The sequence below is a fragment of the Aedes aegypti genome, chromosome 3 (genome assembly GCF_002204515.2).
Source record: "Aedes aegypti strain LVP_AGWG chromosome 3, AaegL5.0 Primary Assembly, whole genome shotgun sequence".
Taxonomy (NCBI): Eukaryota; Metazoa; Arthropoda; class Insecta; order Diptera; family Culicidae; genus Aedes; species Aedes aegypti.
The window spans coordinates 382,225,184-382,239,408 of NC_035109.1; the positions used below are offsets into that span (position 1 = coordinate 382,225,184).

Genomic DNA, 14,225 nt, shown 5'->3' on the forward strand with positions numbered 1-14,225 from the left:
AAAATGTTTTGTACTACGTCGAATAAATCCGAGGGCAGCGAATCCTTTGGCAGTGGCGATGCTGATATGTTCGTTGAATTGCAGTTTATAATCGATTATGACACCAAGGTCGCGGATGGATTCAACGCGCTCCATGATATCTGGGCCCACCAAATATTCAAAGTCGATTCGGGACTGGCGTCGGATGAAAGAAATTTGTTTGCACTTCTTAGTGTTCAGCTCCATTCCATTTTCAACGCACCACAGTTGAATCTCGTTAATATCGGATTGAATAGCACAGCAGTCGAGAAGGGACGAAATAGTTCTGTAAATTTTCAGATCGTCGGCAAACAGCACTTTGGGTGATTTAAGCCGGAAGCAGAGATCATTCACGAACAGCACGAAAATCAGTGGCCCGAGGACGCTACCTTGAGGCACACCAGATGTAATAGCGAAATTTCGAGATTTTGCTCCGTTTACTTTGACGAACGCCTCACGGTTTGTCAGATATGAATGGAGCCAATCAGTAATCCAGCGCGGAAATCCCAGATGGTTCAGCTTCGCAACAGCGAGATCATGTGGAACTCTGTCGAAAGCTTTGGAGAAGTCGAAATAGATGGCATCAACTTGTTGTCTGTTCTCGAGGGCCGTCGATACGAAATCAGTGAACAACATCAGATTCGTAGTGGTTGATCGCTTTTTAACAAACCCGTGTTGCGAATCTGAAATTAACGGTTGAGCAGCTGCATACAACGCGTTATGAACTAAGCTTTCGAAGACTTTAGCCACGCAGCACAGAATGGAAACGCCGCGGTAGTTCTCGGCAATCTGATTGGAACCAGATTTGAAAATCGGACTTATTGAAGCTACTTTCCACGGCTGCGGAAAAGTACCGTCACGGAGCGATCTGTTGAAAATAATGCAAAGAGGCAATTGCAGAGATGCGGAGCATTCTTTTAGGAACACTGGAGGAAGATTGTCGGTTCCTGGTCCTTTGGAAATATCAAGTTCATTCAAGGCTGATGAAACATCGTGTTGATTAAATTCTAACAGCGGGAAGTTTATATCAAACACAGGAGACTGCCTGAGGTTATCGGGAATAAACGGTGGCGAGCTGTTACGGTAAACGTTTTCGAAGCAATCTGCAAACATGTCAGCTAATGTTTCAGGAGAGTTAGCGGTACAATTATTGTGTGTCATCTCAGCTGGTATCCGATTTGAGCTTTTGCGGTTACGAATAAAGTTCCAGAACGAAGAGGGGTCTTGTTTAGCAGTCGTCTCCAGTCGTGAAATATAGGCCCGAAATGTTTCCGTTTGGCATTCGTTATACCGATTTTCTATTGAACGGAGATTGTCATAATCAACAACCGTTCTTGTCCGAAAATAACGCCTACGAGACTTCCGGAGGACATTCCGTAAGTTCTGTAACTCGGAAGTCCACCAAGGGTGCTTAAATGGTTGGCATCTACGACGTCTTCGCGGTACATTTTCGCTGAGAATTCCATTCAAAGTATCATAGAACATACGTACCGTCTCATCTGTAGTCTTACCGTGAAACAGCGTAGTCCAATCGATGGAGGAAATGGCGGTGTCGAGATCCGCGAAGTTGCAGTGACGAAAATCGTAGTCATATGTTTGATTCGAATCCATAACGTACTGCAATTGATAATCTTCTGCGTTGATTCGAAGAAGGAACGGCATATGGTGGTTGTCAATCCCGAGGAGAGGTGCTGGCGCTTTGATTAACTCTACATCACCTGGTTCGTTGACGAATGCCAAATCGAGTATTCGGCCGTTCGTGTTTTGCAAGCTATTGATTTGGTGCAAGCCCGAAGCTACCATCGTTTCAACTAGGACGACTTCTTGTTCGGATGATGCGTTAGAGGGCAGCAATGCGTTAATATCGTCATCGATTTCCCAGCTTAGACGAGGAAGATTATAATCGCCCACGACGACGATCGTATCTGCTTCCGACATGCCTTCACATATGCACTGGATCGCTGAGAAGTGTGCAGAGTAGAGAGTGACTTGCGAGTTGGGACGTAGATAAATGCAACATACATAGATCGACGACTTCTGGAGTTTAATGCATATAACAGCCTGTTCGAGGTTCTCGCAGTTTTGCAATGCCACAGACTTGCAGTTGAGAGAGTCTTTAACCGAAATTAAAACTCCGCCACCACGTTGAAGGTCACTGCTGGCCGAGCTCCGATCACAACGAAATATGCAATAGCCTGTAGCGAGTTCCGAATTGGATATATTTGAGTGCAGCCATGTTTCTGTGAGGACCACGATATCATAGTCGCATGACGAAAGCCTCAAGAACAACTCGTTTGTTTTAGTACGTATGCCTCTGACGTTCTGATAATACAACGTCCGATAATTCGGAGATGAGTTTGCCGAGCAAGATGGACGACTTCGGAGTGCGGAATGATGTTCTTCTACGTAGACATCTGAAGAGCGATTTGTGGCTGCATTACTATCGAAGAAGTTGCTCCCGGATCTAAGCGCAGTGATGGTCTCCAAAAATTCCGAACATTACTATCGTGGTCGATAAACTCACGGAATTGTATCTCTTCAGGCCAGGTAGCAGGATCCATAGCCTTTGATTTGAGATCCTTGTGTACACCAACCTTGAAGGATACAAACGACAACATCGAAAGCGGTTTTCCTCTAGGTACCAACGATTTCACAACAACGTCGGCAGTCTGTAGTCGATCCTGAGCAAGACACTGAACATCACTTTCAGACACTTCGGGTGATATTTTTGTCAAATACACCCAGAACTTATCGTCAGCATTTGCTGCCAGTCCTTCTGATGTACTCCCAGCTGATTGGCCGGTGCCGCAGAATATTTTCGATGGTTGCTCCGAAGATTGTGCGGATTCTTCATCACGAGTTCGCTTGGGTGTGTTACGATCCCTGAACTGGAAACGACGTGGAACTGGTGAAAGAATAGCAGGAGACAATTTGTTGAATCCTCCTTGTATCTCTTGTTTCAACTCGGCCAAAAGGCTATTTTTAATCTCCGCTTTCAAATCTTCAACCACCTTCTGGTATGCATCTCGAAGTTCTAGAGAAGCTGCATGCGTTGATGTCATAGCATTCTTGAAACGAGCACTTTTCATAATTTCGCAACATCCCTTGCAAAGCCAGAAGACAGAAGCATTTCCGCAAATATCCTTATATAACGACTCCGACAAGTGGACGCATTTGTAATTCTACCAACTTCAAGTAAGAACATAGCAAGTCCAAGGTATTTTTTTTTATTGCAAGGTGAACTTAAAAGCAAATTTAAAGTTTTGAGTATATCGATGTTTAGTAGCTGGACTTTGAACACTTGTTTAGTTTTATTTGTATACTAAAGGGAACTGCTCTTCATGATAATTTGGCTTAAAGCTTAACGGCATTTTAGAGTTCGTAATGTGAAAGCCCATTTTTCACTGCGTGATAGAAAAGTAGAACTGCATTTTAATCAAGCATCAACTAAAGTTGTAGGTCAAACAAAATCTAACTGAATTTTAGGCAGGATTCTTACAAAATCGTGAATGTTAGTTTTGCACAGTTGTTAATATGATTCAAGCAAAATATTGGGCAGGAGTCTCACAGCGATTCTGATGGTATTCTGAGCAAAATTGAAATAAAATCCTAGACATAAATTTTACAGGTTCCTGGACAAGATTACAAAATAAATCTTTAGCAAATTCTGACAGAATTTTAAGCACATTTTTTTTAGAATCCTGCATTTTCTCATTTAATTCTAGGCAATATTTTCTCGAAATAGTGGTCACGAAATTCTCTAGCTTTTCACAATATTCAGAACATAATTCTATTAAAGTACTGACAAGACTTTTCGTGGAAAATCTCTACATAGGATTTTTGACATATTTCGTAGTTTTCCACAAAAATTTAGGCAAGATACTTAGAGCAAAAAAAACTTGTTATAGATAACGTAATCCTTAATATAGTTCTCACACAATCTTCGTGAATGCTTGGTGAGATGTTGACTTTTGTCCGATTCTATGAAAATGGATTTGTTTGTGGACTAAGAGAAATTTGGCCCGCCATCAAATAGTGTTACTGATATTTGGCCCGCGGTTCAAAAAGGTTGGGCAGGTATGCTCTATGCCCTTGGAAGTCGAGAAAATTTCCAACCCGAAAAAATCCTCGACAGGTGGGATTCGAACCCATGCCCTCAGCTTGGTCTTGCTGAATAGCTGCGCGTTTACCGCTACGGCTATCGGTAAATAGGGTCTGTCTCCCAGATCTGACTATCAACCTATGCAGACAGGAGACCAACTTCTTCGAGCCCAATTTGATAAGTTCCGCTCCAATAACATCATTCCCAGCTGCTTAGTTAGTCTTGAGCTGTTGAACGGCATCTTCAACTTCCCTTAAGGTGGGAGCTGATTGTTATTGTCCAACATTCCGACGTAGTCATTTCTCTCGCTGCCTGTACTCTCAGCACCATTCAAGTGTTGGTTGTAGTGCTGCTTCCATCTTTCGATCGCCTCGCGCTTCTCCCTCAAAATACTCCCACCTTTATCCCTGCACATTTCGAGTCACGGCATGCGGCGTGCTCCCGCATCCCGCAAGTTCTTGTAAATGACCCTTTGTTACATGCAATTCGGTTGGAAATTGGAGAATTAGAGCCAAAAGATCACGAAAATTTGGACGTGGAAAACAGGTCAGGAACGCAAAGGTTAACCCTCTAATACCCAACCCCGCCTTTAGACGGGGTACACTTTGAAATTTTGTGTATTTTTTCGTAGCTCGCAAATCAAAATGATTTTATTTTTGGCTTATACCTTGACTCATAACACGCATATAAGAAAAGTTTTTTATGACTTTTGAAACTTGTTTGTATTTTTAGAAATTGTTTGAAAAATTGCATTCTTATATAACCTACAAATGCCTTGGCTTCATTTAACGTGTAATATAAAAAATCGTACCTTTTATATTTTTCTACGATTAAACTATCACAAACGAAGAGCCTGGTGGTATTAAAATCATTTCAAACCTGTTTTTCCGTTAGTTACACGGAAAATAAAATACGCTCCGAAAAAAAAATTCAAAATTTAATATTTTTAAAAATACCGTAACAATTTGAATTTTTATTATTGCCAAAAATTAACAACTAGAAAAGGCTTCAAGAAAAAATGAAAAAAGCTAGGGGTGTTCAAAAATAAAAATTATAAAAATCAAAAACCAAAATTTAAAAATTTGCGAATAAAAATAAATAAATGCCCGATACGTGTTTAAAACGATTTTAGATAACGAAAAATAATACTTAAATCTAAAATAAAAATTTGGGTATTAGAGGGTTAAAATAGATACCAAATCACTTAAAAGAGACCTTCTACCAGCCTTGAAATTACCTTCAAATTTGTCATACGCTCCAGTCCTTCGAGCGAGGTCACCGTATCGCTGACGATTTGTAGTTTTTCAACAAGCGGAAGGCTTTTGGTTATGGCGGGAAATACGTCCTTGAATTCGCACTTCCGGAGAACTAGAAAAGCTGTCTTCAATGATTGGGAGCCAAGCAAAAAGTCACAAAATACGGAGTCTTTGTATGACGATGCATGCAGCTTAAGCGACAATGTGTCTAGTGCCGGGAAGCGCAGGTTAAGCACGTATTCGATGGCTCCTTCATAAACTTCTAACTTCAGAATCTTCAATTGGGGAGCCATCCGTTCCAGCAAACTCACTCCCGGTTGATGGACGACCATATCAAGCTTTGTTACATTGGAGATACAGCCCTGGAAGATTCTCTCAACGATGTCCAAATTGTTAACGTTCAAGCCCAACGATGCGATAGCTGGGACGAATTTTGAGGCGGTCAACATCTCCGATTCTGATCCGTTCAGAATGCATGGTTGAAATTCTCTTTCGAAAACACCCAACTTTTTGTACTCCAATTCCAAAGAACCAATAGCAGGACGAATTTTCAAAGATGAGTAGATAAATTCTTCGATGTCATAATCGTGTTTGAATTGGAAGCCATAAAGGTGCAGCTCTTTGATTCGGGGACACAATCCTAGCATCTGTATTAGGACCGACAGCTCAAGCGATTTTAGGTTCAGCGTCAATGACTCCAAGTTCGGCATCAGCTGATGGAAAATCTTCATCGGGGCGCCTTCGATTTCCGATAATTTCAACTGGAGATGTTTGTAGTTTCTCCCTGGTATAATGCTGGATGCAATCATGGGAAATTTCAGCTTTCCCGGATCCAGCTTCAGTTGGAAACGACGAATTAGATGCGTAAAAATCAGCTCATGCCAGTGTTGGGATACCAGAGCTAACTTCAGCAGAGTGCGGTTATCCAATTTTCTGAAGATTTCGATCCACAACTGGAAGAGAGAAATAAGTAGATGTTAGTAATAATAGGCTATTGTCATGATTACCCAAGTTATGTCGTTCAGACATTGCATTTTCATTTTACAATGTTTGGTGGGGCCAGTCAGCCCAAAGCCGAGATCAGGGATGCGTGTTGCTCGTAATAGTTTATGCGGACCACGTGGACACCGTTGGCAAGGATAGGAAGGGTAGATTGTGTTGAATATATTTGTTTCAGTGTGTTCCATCGACACCTCTCGCACTCGAGACAACATTTATGTTTAGTGGACACACCATGATCATGTTGTGTGTTGTCGATGTTATTGTTTATATTTTGTTGAGAATAAATATTCGTCCGAGAGGCGTTAAAGCGTACACAAGTGTTTTGCTCTTTCTCCGGTTCGTAAAGTTCCTTTCTCGTCCCGCTGTTAGTGTTTCCACTGTGGTGAAGATTTCAACAGGTTATGGGCCCAGGAACGTGTTCTTACAGCATGTATCGTTCTGGAGGAGGATTGGCCGCATAAGCCGCGTGGCGCAGAACGGGATCCTCAGGCTGGATGGATTGGCCGCAATGGAGGACGGGATCTATCGGGAACGTAGGCGATACAGGACACTGGATGGCAGCTGGCTGGTCAAAGGAGCTCGTGGACAGGATCGAAGTCAGGAGGAGCTCGGATGAAGGACGGAGCATGTACGGAGTTCGGAACGAGGAGGAGTTTCGAGACAGGAGGGGACGATCGTGAGTAGAGGTGGCGACCCTAAGGAGGAGTGTTGGAATAAAGGTAGTGTCGCACCTCAGGTAGAAGAATCGTCGGTTGAGAAGCAAGCGTCGTCGTAGGTAAAAGTGTGGAAGATTTATCGAGAGGAATGATATTTGGATAAGTGTGATTGAATTGTAAATATATACCTGGAATGAATAAAGAGAGTTGCAGCTGCTGATTGAGGTATCAGTCAGTTAGCTGCCCAGTTGAAGGAAGCATCTACTGCATTGTATTTCTTTATGATTTGCAATCGGATGTGGACGGGCTAGCCTCGCTAGGACCTGCGTGGTCTTAGCGGACTAGCTCTTCAACAGATTGGTAATAGGGAAATTGTACCAGTTATTGCAATGATGGTTCCCTATTTGGCCATATGCCATATGTGAAATTTAGACGACTTTCACATTTGAAATCTTTTTGAATGTTTTAACATAAAGATATATCTTAAACTTAACTTCCACAACATACAAAAATTTTCAAAATTTGAAGGCATTACTTAACGTACGGCGAAATAGGGAACGACTATGTCCATAACTGGTTCACCTACCCTTGGTAGACTTAACACAGTAAATGCATTTTTTTTAAGGCACTCCGTGCTCGTGGCCACTACTGTGCGGGAATCAGTTCATCTGTATCTACTATACCGATACAGATCTATTTTTAACTAATCTATATTTACATCTGCTTTCATTCTCTTCTACTCTTTTACTCTCACACCGAGCAGGTAGGAGAGAGCTCTGCTGTTCAAGTCCAATCGATTTCCATAAGCCATAGTCCTTTGCTCTTGCGGTGGTTCATTTTGCCGTGTTCCTAAGTCATTTGAGGCTAGCTGCCTACGAAGAGGGTCAGTTTGTCTCGTCCCGTGATGAATTTGATTACTTGTGCACTGACTCGCACAAACCGTTTATTTTGAATTAAGAATACGAATTTTTCAATTGATTTTTTAAAATGTATTTCAGCTTAAAATGTAATTTCTTATTATTAACACAGTAAAATGTAATTTCCAATACTGTATGCAATCTTGAAGTGTCTGGAAGCTATTATATTTGTTGCTCTTTGGACGTATTTTTTGTTTGTTTTCTTCGTTGCAATCACTAGTGGTAAGTTTTAAGAATTTTGGATGATTCAAATATACAATGTTTAAAGACAAGAAAAAATCTCAAAATTTCGCTGATATCAAGGCGATGAAAGAATAATTTTGCGTATTAATTGCGGTCCCATAGTTTGATAATATTTGACATAAAAATGTATATTTACAGTAAACATGACCTTTATGTGCGTAAATTTCAAGCATTTTTCGTATTTTGCGAACTGAGATAATAAGTTTAATATCATATTATCGATATAAAGTTTAAAGCAAGAAGAAAGACGTTTAACTTGAAACTAAACGATTAGCACATTTTTTTTATATGAAACTCGGCTTACAAATAAATAAACCATTCTTATCAGCAAAAATCTGAACTTTTCTGAGATTATCATATAAACTTTCAGAATTCAATTATTTACGCGTTATTTTCCAAGTTTCGTGATGAAGGATTAATTCCGTGGATTTCGTGGCTTTCGCGAAATTCCGAATCTTCATTATTCCTAACGTTGTTATTCTATATAATAATTCTTATTATTTACAGCTTGTCAATTGTATCACGATATCTTAGCTTTTCGACGATGTCCAGCGCTGGTACATCTCTTTGTAGGGAAGGTATACCGGTATTCGCCATGTGCCAGCCAGTTATTCGCCACCCCAGATTTTAAACCTTTTTACGACATATATGGTTGCCAATTGTTTAGTGTTCGCTAAATTGCTTTAAGATGATACGGAAACATTCTTGGAAAGCGCAACATTTTCTCAGAAAATAAAAGAAAAAAAAACATTTTCCTTAAATTTTTTGCTCCTTTGCACCTATTTTTCGCCACCTGTTCCTGATTCGCCACCCTCCATAAGAAATCAACGTAAGTGGCGAATTCAGGAACCAAAATTAAAATCGTGGCGAATACTGGTGCAAGTGGTCCAGTATTCGCCACCACCATTTTTAATACAAAAACAAAGTTTCTGATTAGTTTTTATATTTTTCCTGCTGAGCATGGATTGAAAGCTTTCGTTTGATGTATTGACAGTAACCGAAGGTCTTTTGATTCATAAATAAACAATATTTTTCCTTAGGGTGGCCAAAACTGGTACACTTACCCTATACTTTTGTTGATACATCAAGGCTTTTAAGTGAAATGATGACTGACTGCTAACGCTGAAACCCACTTTATGCCCACCGCAATTTATCAGTTGTCGGTCTATTGAGCATGAAAAACTATATTCACACATAGTTTATAAATCAATTCAAAGCCACATAAATTTTGTGTATTTAATAAGATAAAACATAATCAATTTGGCCAATATGTTTATAACATCTAGTTTTGGTTCCAATCAATATTGCGTCTACTATCGCGCGACACTTGGAAGCTCCTTGCAACATACATACACACAAAGCATGTATGGCGTTTACGCTTTCTCTTCCAACAGCAGACGTCGTGGCGCCAGTTGCGCGCGCTTTCTCAATTCTTGCAAACCAATGCGAGCGTCATGGGCAATTTCTCTCGGGTGCACAAATTGGAGTGAACCAGATTTTACCTATACAACGCCACTGTTGCTCTAGAAATGCCAATACAAATGCACATTCCTGCTGTGTCCATACACGCTATTTTCGTGCACAAGAAAGAGTGCACGGCTGAAATGAACATTCTCTGCAATACGATGGAGACGCATGGCAGTTTGTCTTGTTTGCTTGGCTGTTTTCGCTTGCTGGTTGAGCAAGACCACGGGGAGAGAATCAAACGGTTTGTTCACTGAGGGCGATGCACCAATTGAAGGTGAAGAAATCAAACAACATTTTCAAACAACTACACATTATGAATGTTAGAAGTATTGAGAATTATAATATATATATTTAATTTGTTAGTTTGAAATCTTTGACTGTGCAGTGCACCAAGTGCACCTTAGGACGAGACGCCACTGCAGTCACCATCTGATACTGACGGAGGATGGAGTGCTCCCCTAAGCACGGTCCTCCGTGCGGCGTCTTCTGGTGTCTGGACGGTTTTGTTTTGTAGAGGGGCTGGGAATTGAATCCATGGCCTTCCGCTTATGAAGCGAAAGCGTAACCTCAAGGCTACGGACCCCCCTCTTCTTCTTTCTGGCATTACGTCCCCACTGGGACAGAGCCTGCTTCTCAGCTTAGTGTTCTTATGAGCACTTCCACAGTTATTAACTGAGAGCTTACTGTGCCAATGACCATTTTTGCATGCGTATATCGTGTGGCAGGTACGAAGATACTCTATGCCCTGGGAAGTCGAGATAATTTCCAACCCGAAAATATCCTCGACCGGTGGGATTCGAACCCACGACCCTCAGCTTGGTCTTGCTGAATAGCTGCGCGTTTACCGCTACGGCTATATGGGCCCCTATAGTAAATGCAATTAATGCTGCAAAATGTAACTGTAATTGTAATTGCTCAATCCACACCCTGGACATAGTATCTACGGATGAACCAAATGTCTTTCCATGTAGTTACGAGTCTCTGGCCTCGGCTTGCAGTATCGTAACTACTGAATCGATTCAATGGGCACTTAATAGTTTTGCTCCTTTCAAATCTCCAGGAGCGGATGGGATTTATCCTGTTCTGCTGCAAAAGGGATTTGAGTTTATCAAACATGTTTTGAAAAAGCTACTTGTAAGCGGTTGCTACCGGGTACATTCCCAGATCCTGGCGTGATATTACTGTAAAGTTTATCCCGAAAGGAGGACGTGCCTCATACAGGCTTTACAATCTCATCTGATCAAAGAGATCATCTTCATATGGTGGAAAGATATTATCCTCAATCCAAGAGCGCGTTGGAAATATTCCATCTTTCAATTATCTTGATATCATTGAGATCTTGAGATTTCGTGATGATTCACTAATGCAATTAGACGTAAGCAATTTTTTTTATTACTAACTCTACTAATGATAAAATGAAATTTCGTGAATGCTGGTATATTTCAAAGCCAACAATAGTGCAAAAAGAGCTGAAATATCGCTTAACTACAGTGGAGTATTAACTTCTATATGGTGGCGAAAATGAAGCACAGGATGTTTTTATTAAAAACTGATAGAAACGGACACTTTTCGCTTATACTGGTTTCTATAAAACGGGTCAAATGAAAACTCCTACTTTATGGGGTTTGTTTTGAGGCAAGAATCTTGATCACGTTACGTAAGGCAGCGTTGTGTCTCATGAGTACTGCAAATTGAGAAATTCAGCGAAATCTGTAAAATTTTGCGGATCTATGATGATTCTGACTACCAAACTGTTCAGCTGTTGAGATGTGTAAATTCAGTGCAATTTGTAATGTAAGCTTAGTGAGTACAATTGCCAAAGGGTGCTTGAAATATTCCTCCACAATGCGTCCATCTCAATAAAAGCCTGTCCTAGAGTCTTACATGCTTTCCGATACAAACAAATAATTCATTTCAGTTTTTGTTCAAAAATAAACATTTTATTGGGGGCATGGCTTAAATCCATCTCAAACTAAACGAATGTATAATGAATGTCGTACATGTCCTGGGATGTGTGCCCATTTTTTTCAAATGTAAATAAATTTGAAATGAACGCGTAACTTTTGGGTAGAACGCACATTAAATCATATTATCACTGCTATAACGTGCTGGAAGCCCTGCAGAAAAATGAAATGAAGAACGTCTTTTCTTATCAATCTATTCCATTCACTTACTTCCGTTGATTGTTTTCCTATTGAAGTTATCCTCTTTGTTAGACATTAGAATATTTTTACGTCCATGTTTGCACTTTAAATTTATTGACAAGCAGTGTCGTCATCCAAATTGTTTCCCATAACCATACGGATTACTGTGTTTGGATTATTTCATCTAGAATCACGGCATAAAAATTAACAAGGCAGGCTCTTTACTGATGTAAATATCAAGTTTCACTGTAAACATGTGACGTCACTCCTATCGTACCATATACCTTCCAGGCCACTAGATCATTTTTTTCGCAAATTTGTTCGAGGTAGATAGGAATGACGTCGTCAAGTAGCTGTCAGTTTTAGGAGTATATCACCTTCTTAATTTTAGTACACCGTGATCTAGAATCAAATGAGTCAAAGATATGGTCTAATCCACCGGTGTACTAAATTCACTCGGTCTGAGAATTGTGACACTTGAGCGGGGCACGCTCCCGTATGATCCCCACGTGATCTGGACCCGCTCTAGTGTCAAAATTCTTCGACCGAGTCAGTTTAGTACACCAGTGGATAAGACCATTGATCAAAGATCAATCAAAGAGCTCTAAGATGGTATTGCATTATTCGATCCTTATCTTTGCCAGATGATCAAAAGATGAGATGAAATGCAATGCCTGGCCTCATATGAAGAAGCGAAGAGTTTTAGAGCAATCAGTCTGACCTCTTTTCTTCTGAAATGTCTGGAACGCATTATCGATCATCACATTCGTGATGTTTATTTGGCAAACGTGCCTCTTCATGTGAATCAACATGCTTACCAATCTGGAAAGTCCACTGTGACTCTTTCACACAAAGTTGTATACGATATCGAGAAAGCATTCGCTCAGAAGCAATCCTGCTTGGGTGTTTTCTTGGATATTGAGGGTGCCTTTGATAACGTGTCTTTCGATGCCATATTGGAAGCAGCACGAAACCATGGGCTACCTACAATGATTACCAATTGGATTCATCAAATGCTCAAAAACCGACATCTCTTCTCGACATTGCGTCAAGCAGCGATTCGAAAATTGAGTGTTTGCGGATGCCCCCAAGGGGGAGTCTTGTCACCACTTTTGTGGAATCTCGTAGCAGATACGCTATTGAGGCAACTCAATAATAGCGGTTTTCCAACATATGGATTTGCCGACGACTATCTAGCTCTGATAGTTGGTATGTGCATAAGCACCCTATTCGACCTGATGCAAAGTGCTCTTCAGGTAGTCGAGAGTTGGTGTCGCCAATATGGCCTTTCGGTTAACCCGAATAAAACATCTATTGTTCTGTTTACGGAAAGACGAAACCGCAATGGAATTCGACCTTTACGTCTTTTGGGCACTGAGATTAATGTGACTGATCAAGTAAAGTATGTCGGAGTCATTCTAGATTCCAAACTTTCATGGACACCTCACATTGATTTCAAAAAAGCTTGCATGGCCTTCGGTCAATGCCGGCGTACCTTTGGTAAAACTTGGGGCCTCAAACCCAAATATATCAAATTGATTTACACAACAGTTGTTCGACCAATATTGGCATATGGGTGTCTTGTGTGGTGGCAAAAGGGCGAAGTGAGAACAATCCAATCAAAATTGGGCCATCTCCAAACTGCAGCGCTTGAGGCCATTTTCGACGTTGCGCCACTACACATATATCTTAAACAAGAAGCACTTTCTTGCTTTTACCGTTTATGGGTACTGGATCTACTGGAGAAACATCCAGTGAATCGTAGATCTACACACACTTCGTTGATTCCACTTTTGGTGAATTGGGACAAAATTGTCCTTGCTCCAAGTGTTCTCACAATTGCTTGTCACTTTCCTTACAGGACATTTACGTTTTAGCGGTGCCGTGTTATTTATGTGACCATAGCAACCAGTGAATAGCTCACTAGCGTCACCTAGCGGCAAAATCACGAATCAAACTGTTTGAATTCCGAATGTCCTTTATCCGCTGAACAACTTTGCTGAAGATCACTTCTTTGCACATCATAAGAATCACGAAGGTGATGCTTAACTTTTTGGGGGGTGATACAATATTCGAATGTTGCAATACTTATTTAAGTGAGTCCGTATTTATGACGGATAGTGTAAATATTAAAATAATTTGTTTCGATATTGTCCGCGTGGTCTTCTAGTGCCCCTTTTAGATAAGAATCAGTCGTAGTCATACTAATACGTGCTCATACATACCGAATGCTCGCCATGATCCTAATGACCAACATTTTATATAGACTTGGCTCATGTGACTTTCCTAATATGTAGGTACAGGTCGGACTCGATTATCCGGGATTCGTTTATCCGGAATTTTAGACTCGATTATCCGGAGTTTGTTTTTTGATGCTCTTGTTTTTCAAATTTTATGCATAAATTTGAGATAATTTGGCA

The 14,225-nt window shown here is 40.7% G+C and overlaps 1 protein-coding gene across 1 annotated transcript in view; it reads right to left on the bottom strand.

The window, feature by feature from the left end:
• Positions 1–14,225, bottom strand: part of LOC5569746 — a 39,686-nt gene that overhangs the window by 15,347 nt on the left and 10,114 nt on the right. The window contains exon 2 of the mRNA XM_021853133.1: positions 5,358–6,329. Within this exon, the coding sequence (XP_021708825.1) occupies positions 5,358–6,329 (972 nt within the window). The remainder of the gene's footprint in view (positions 1–5,357; positions 6,330–14,225) is intronic.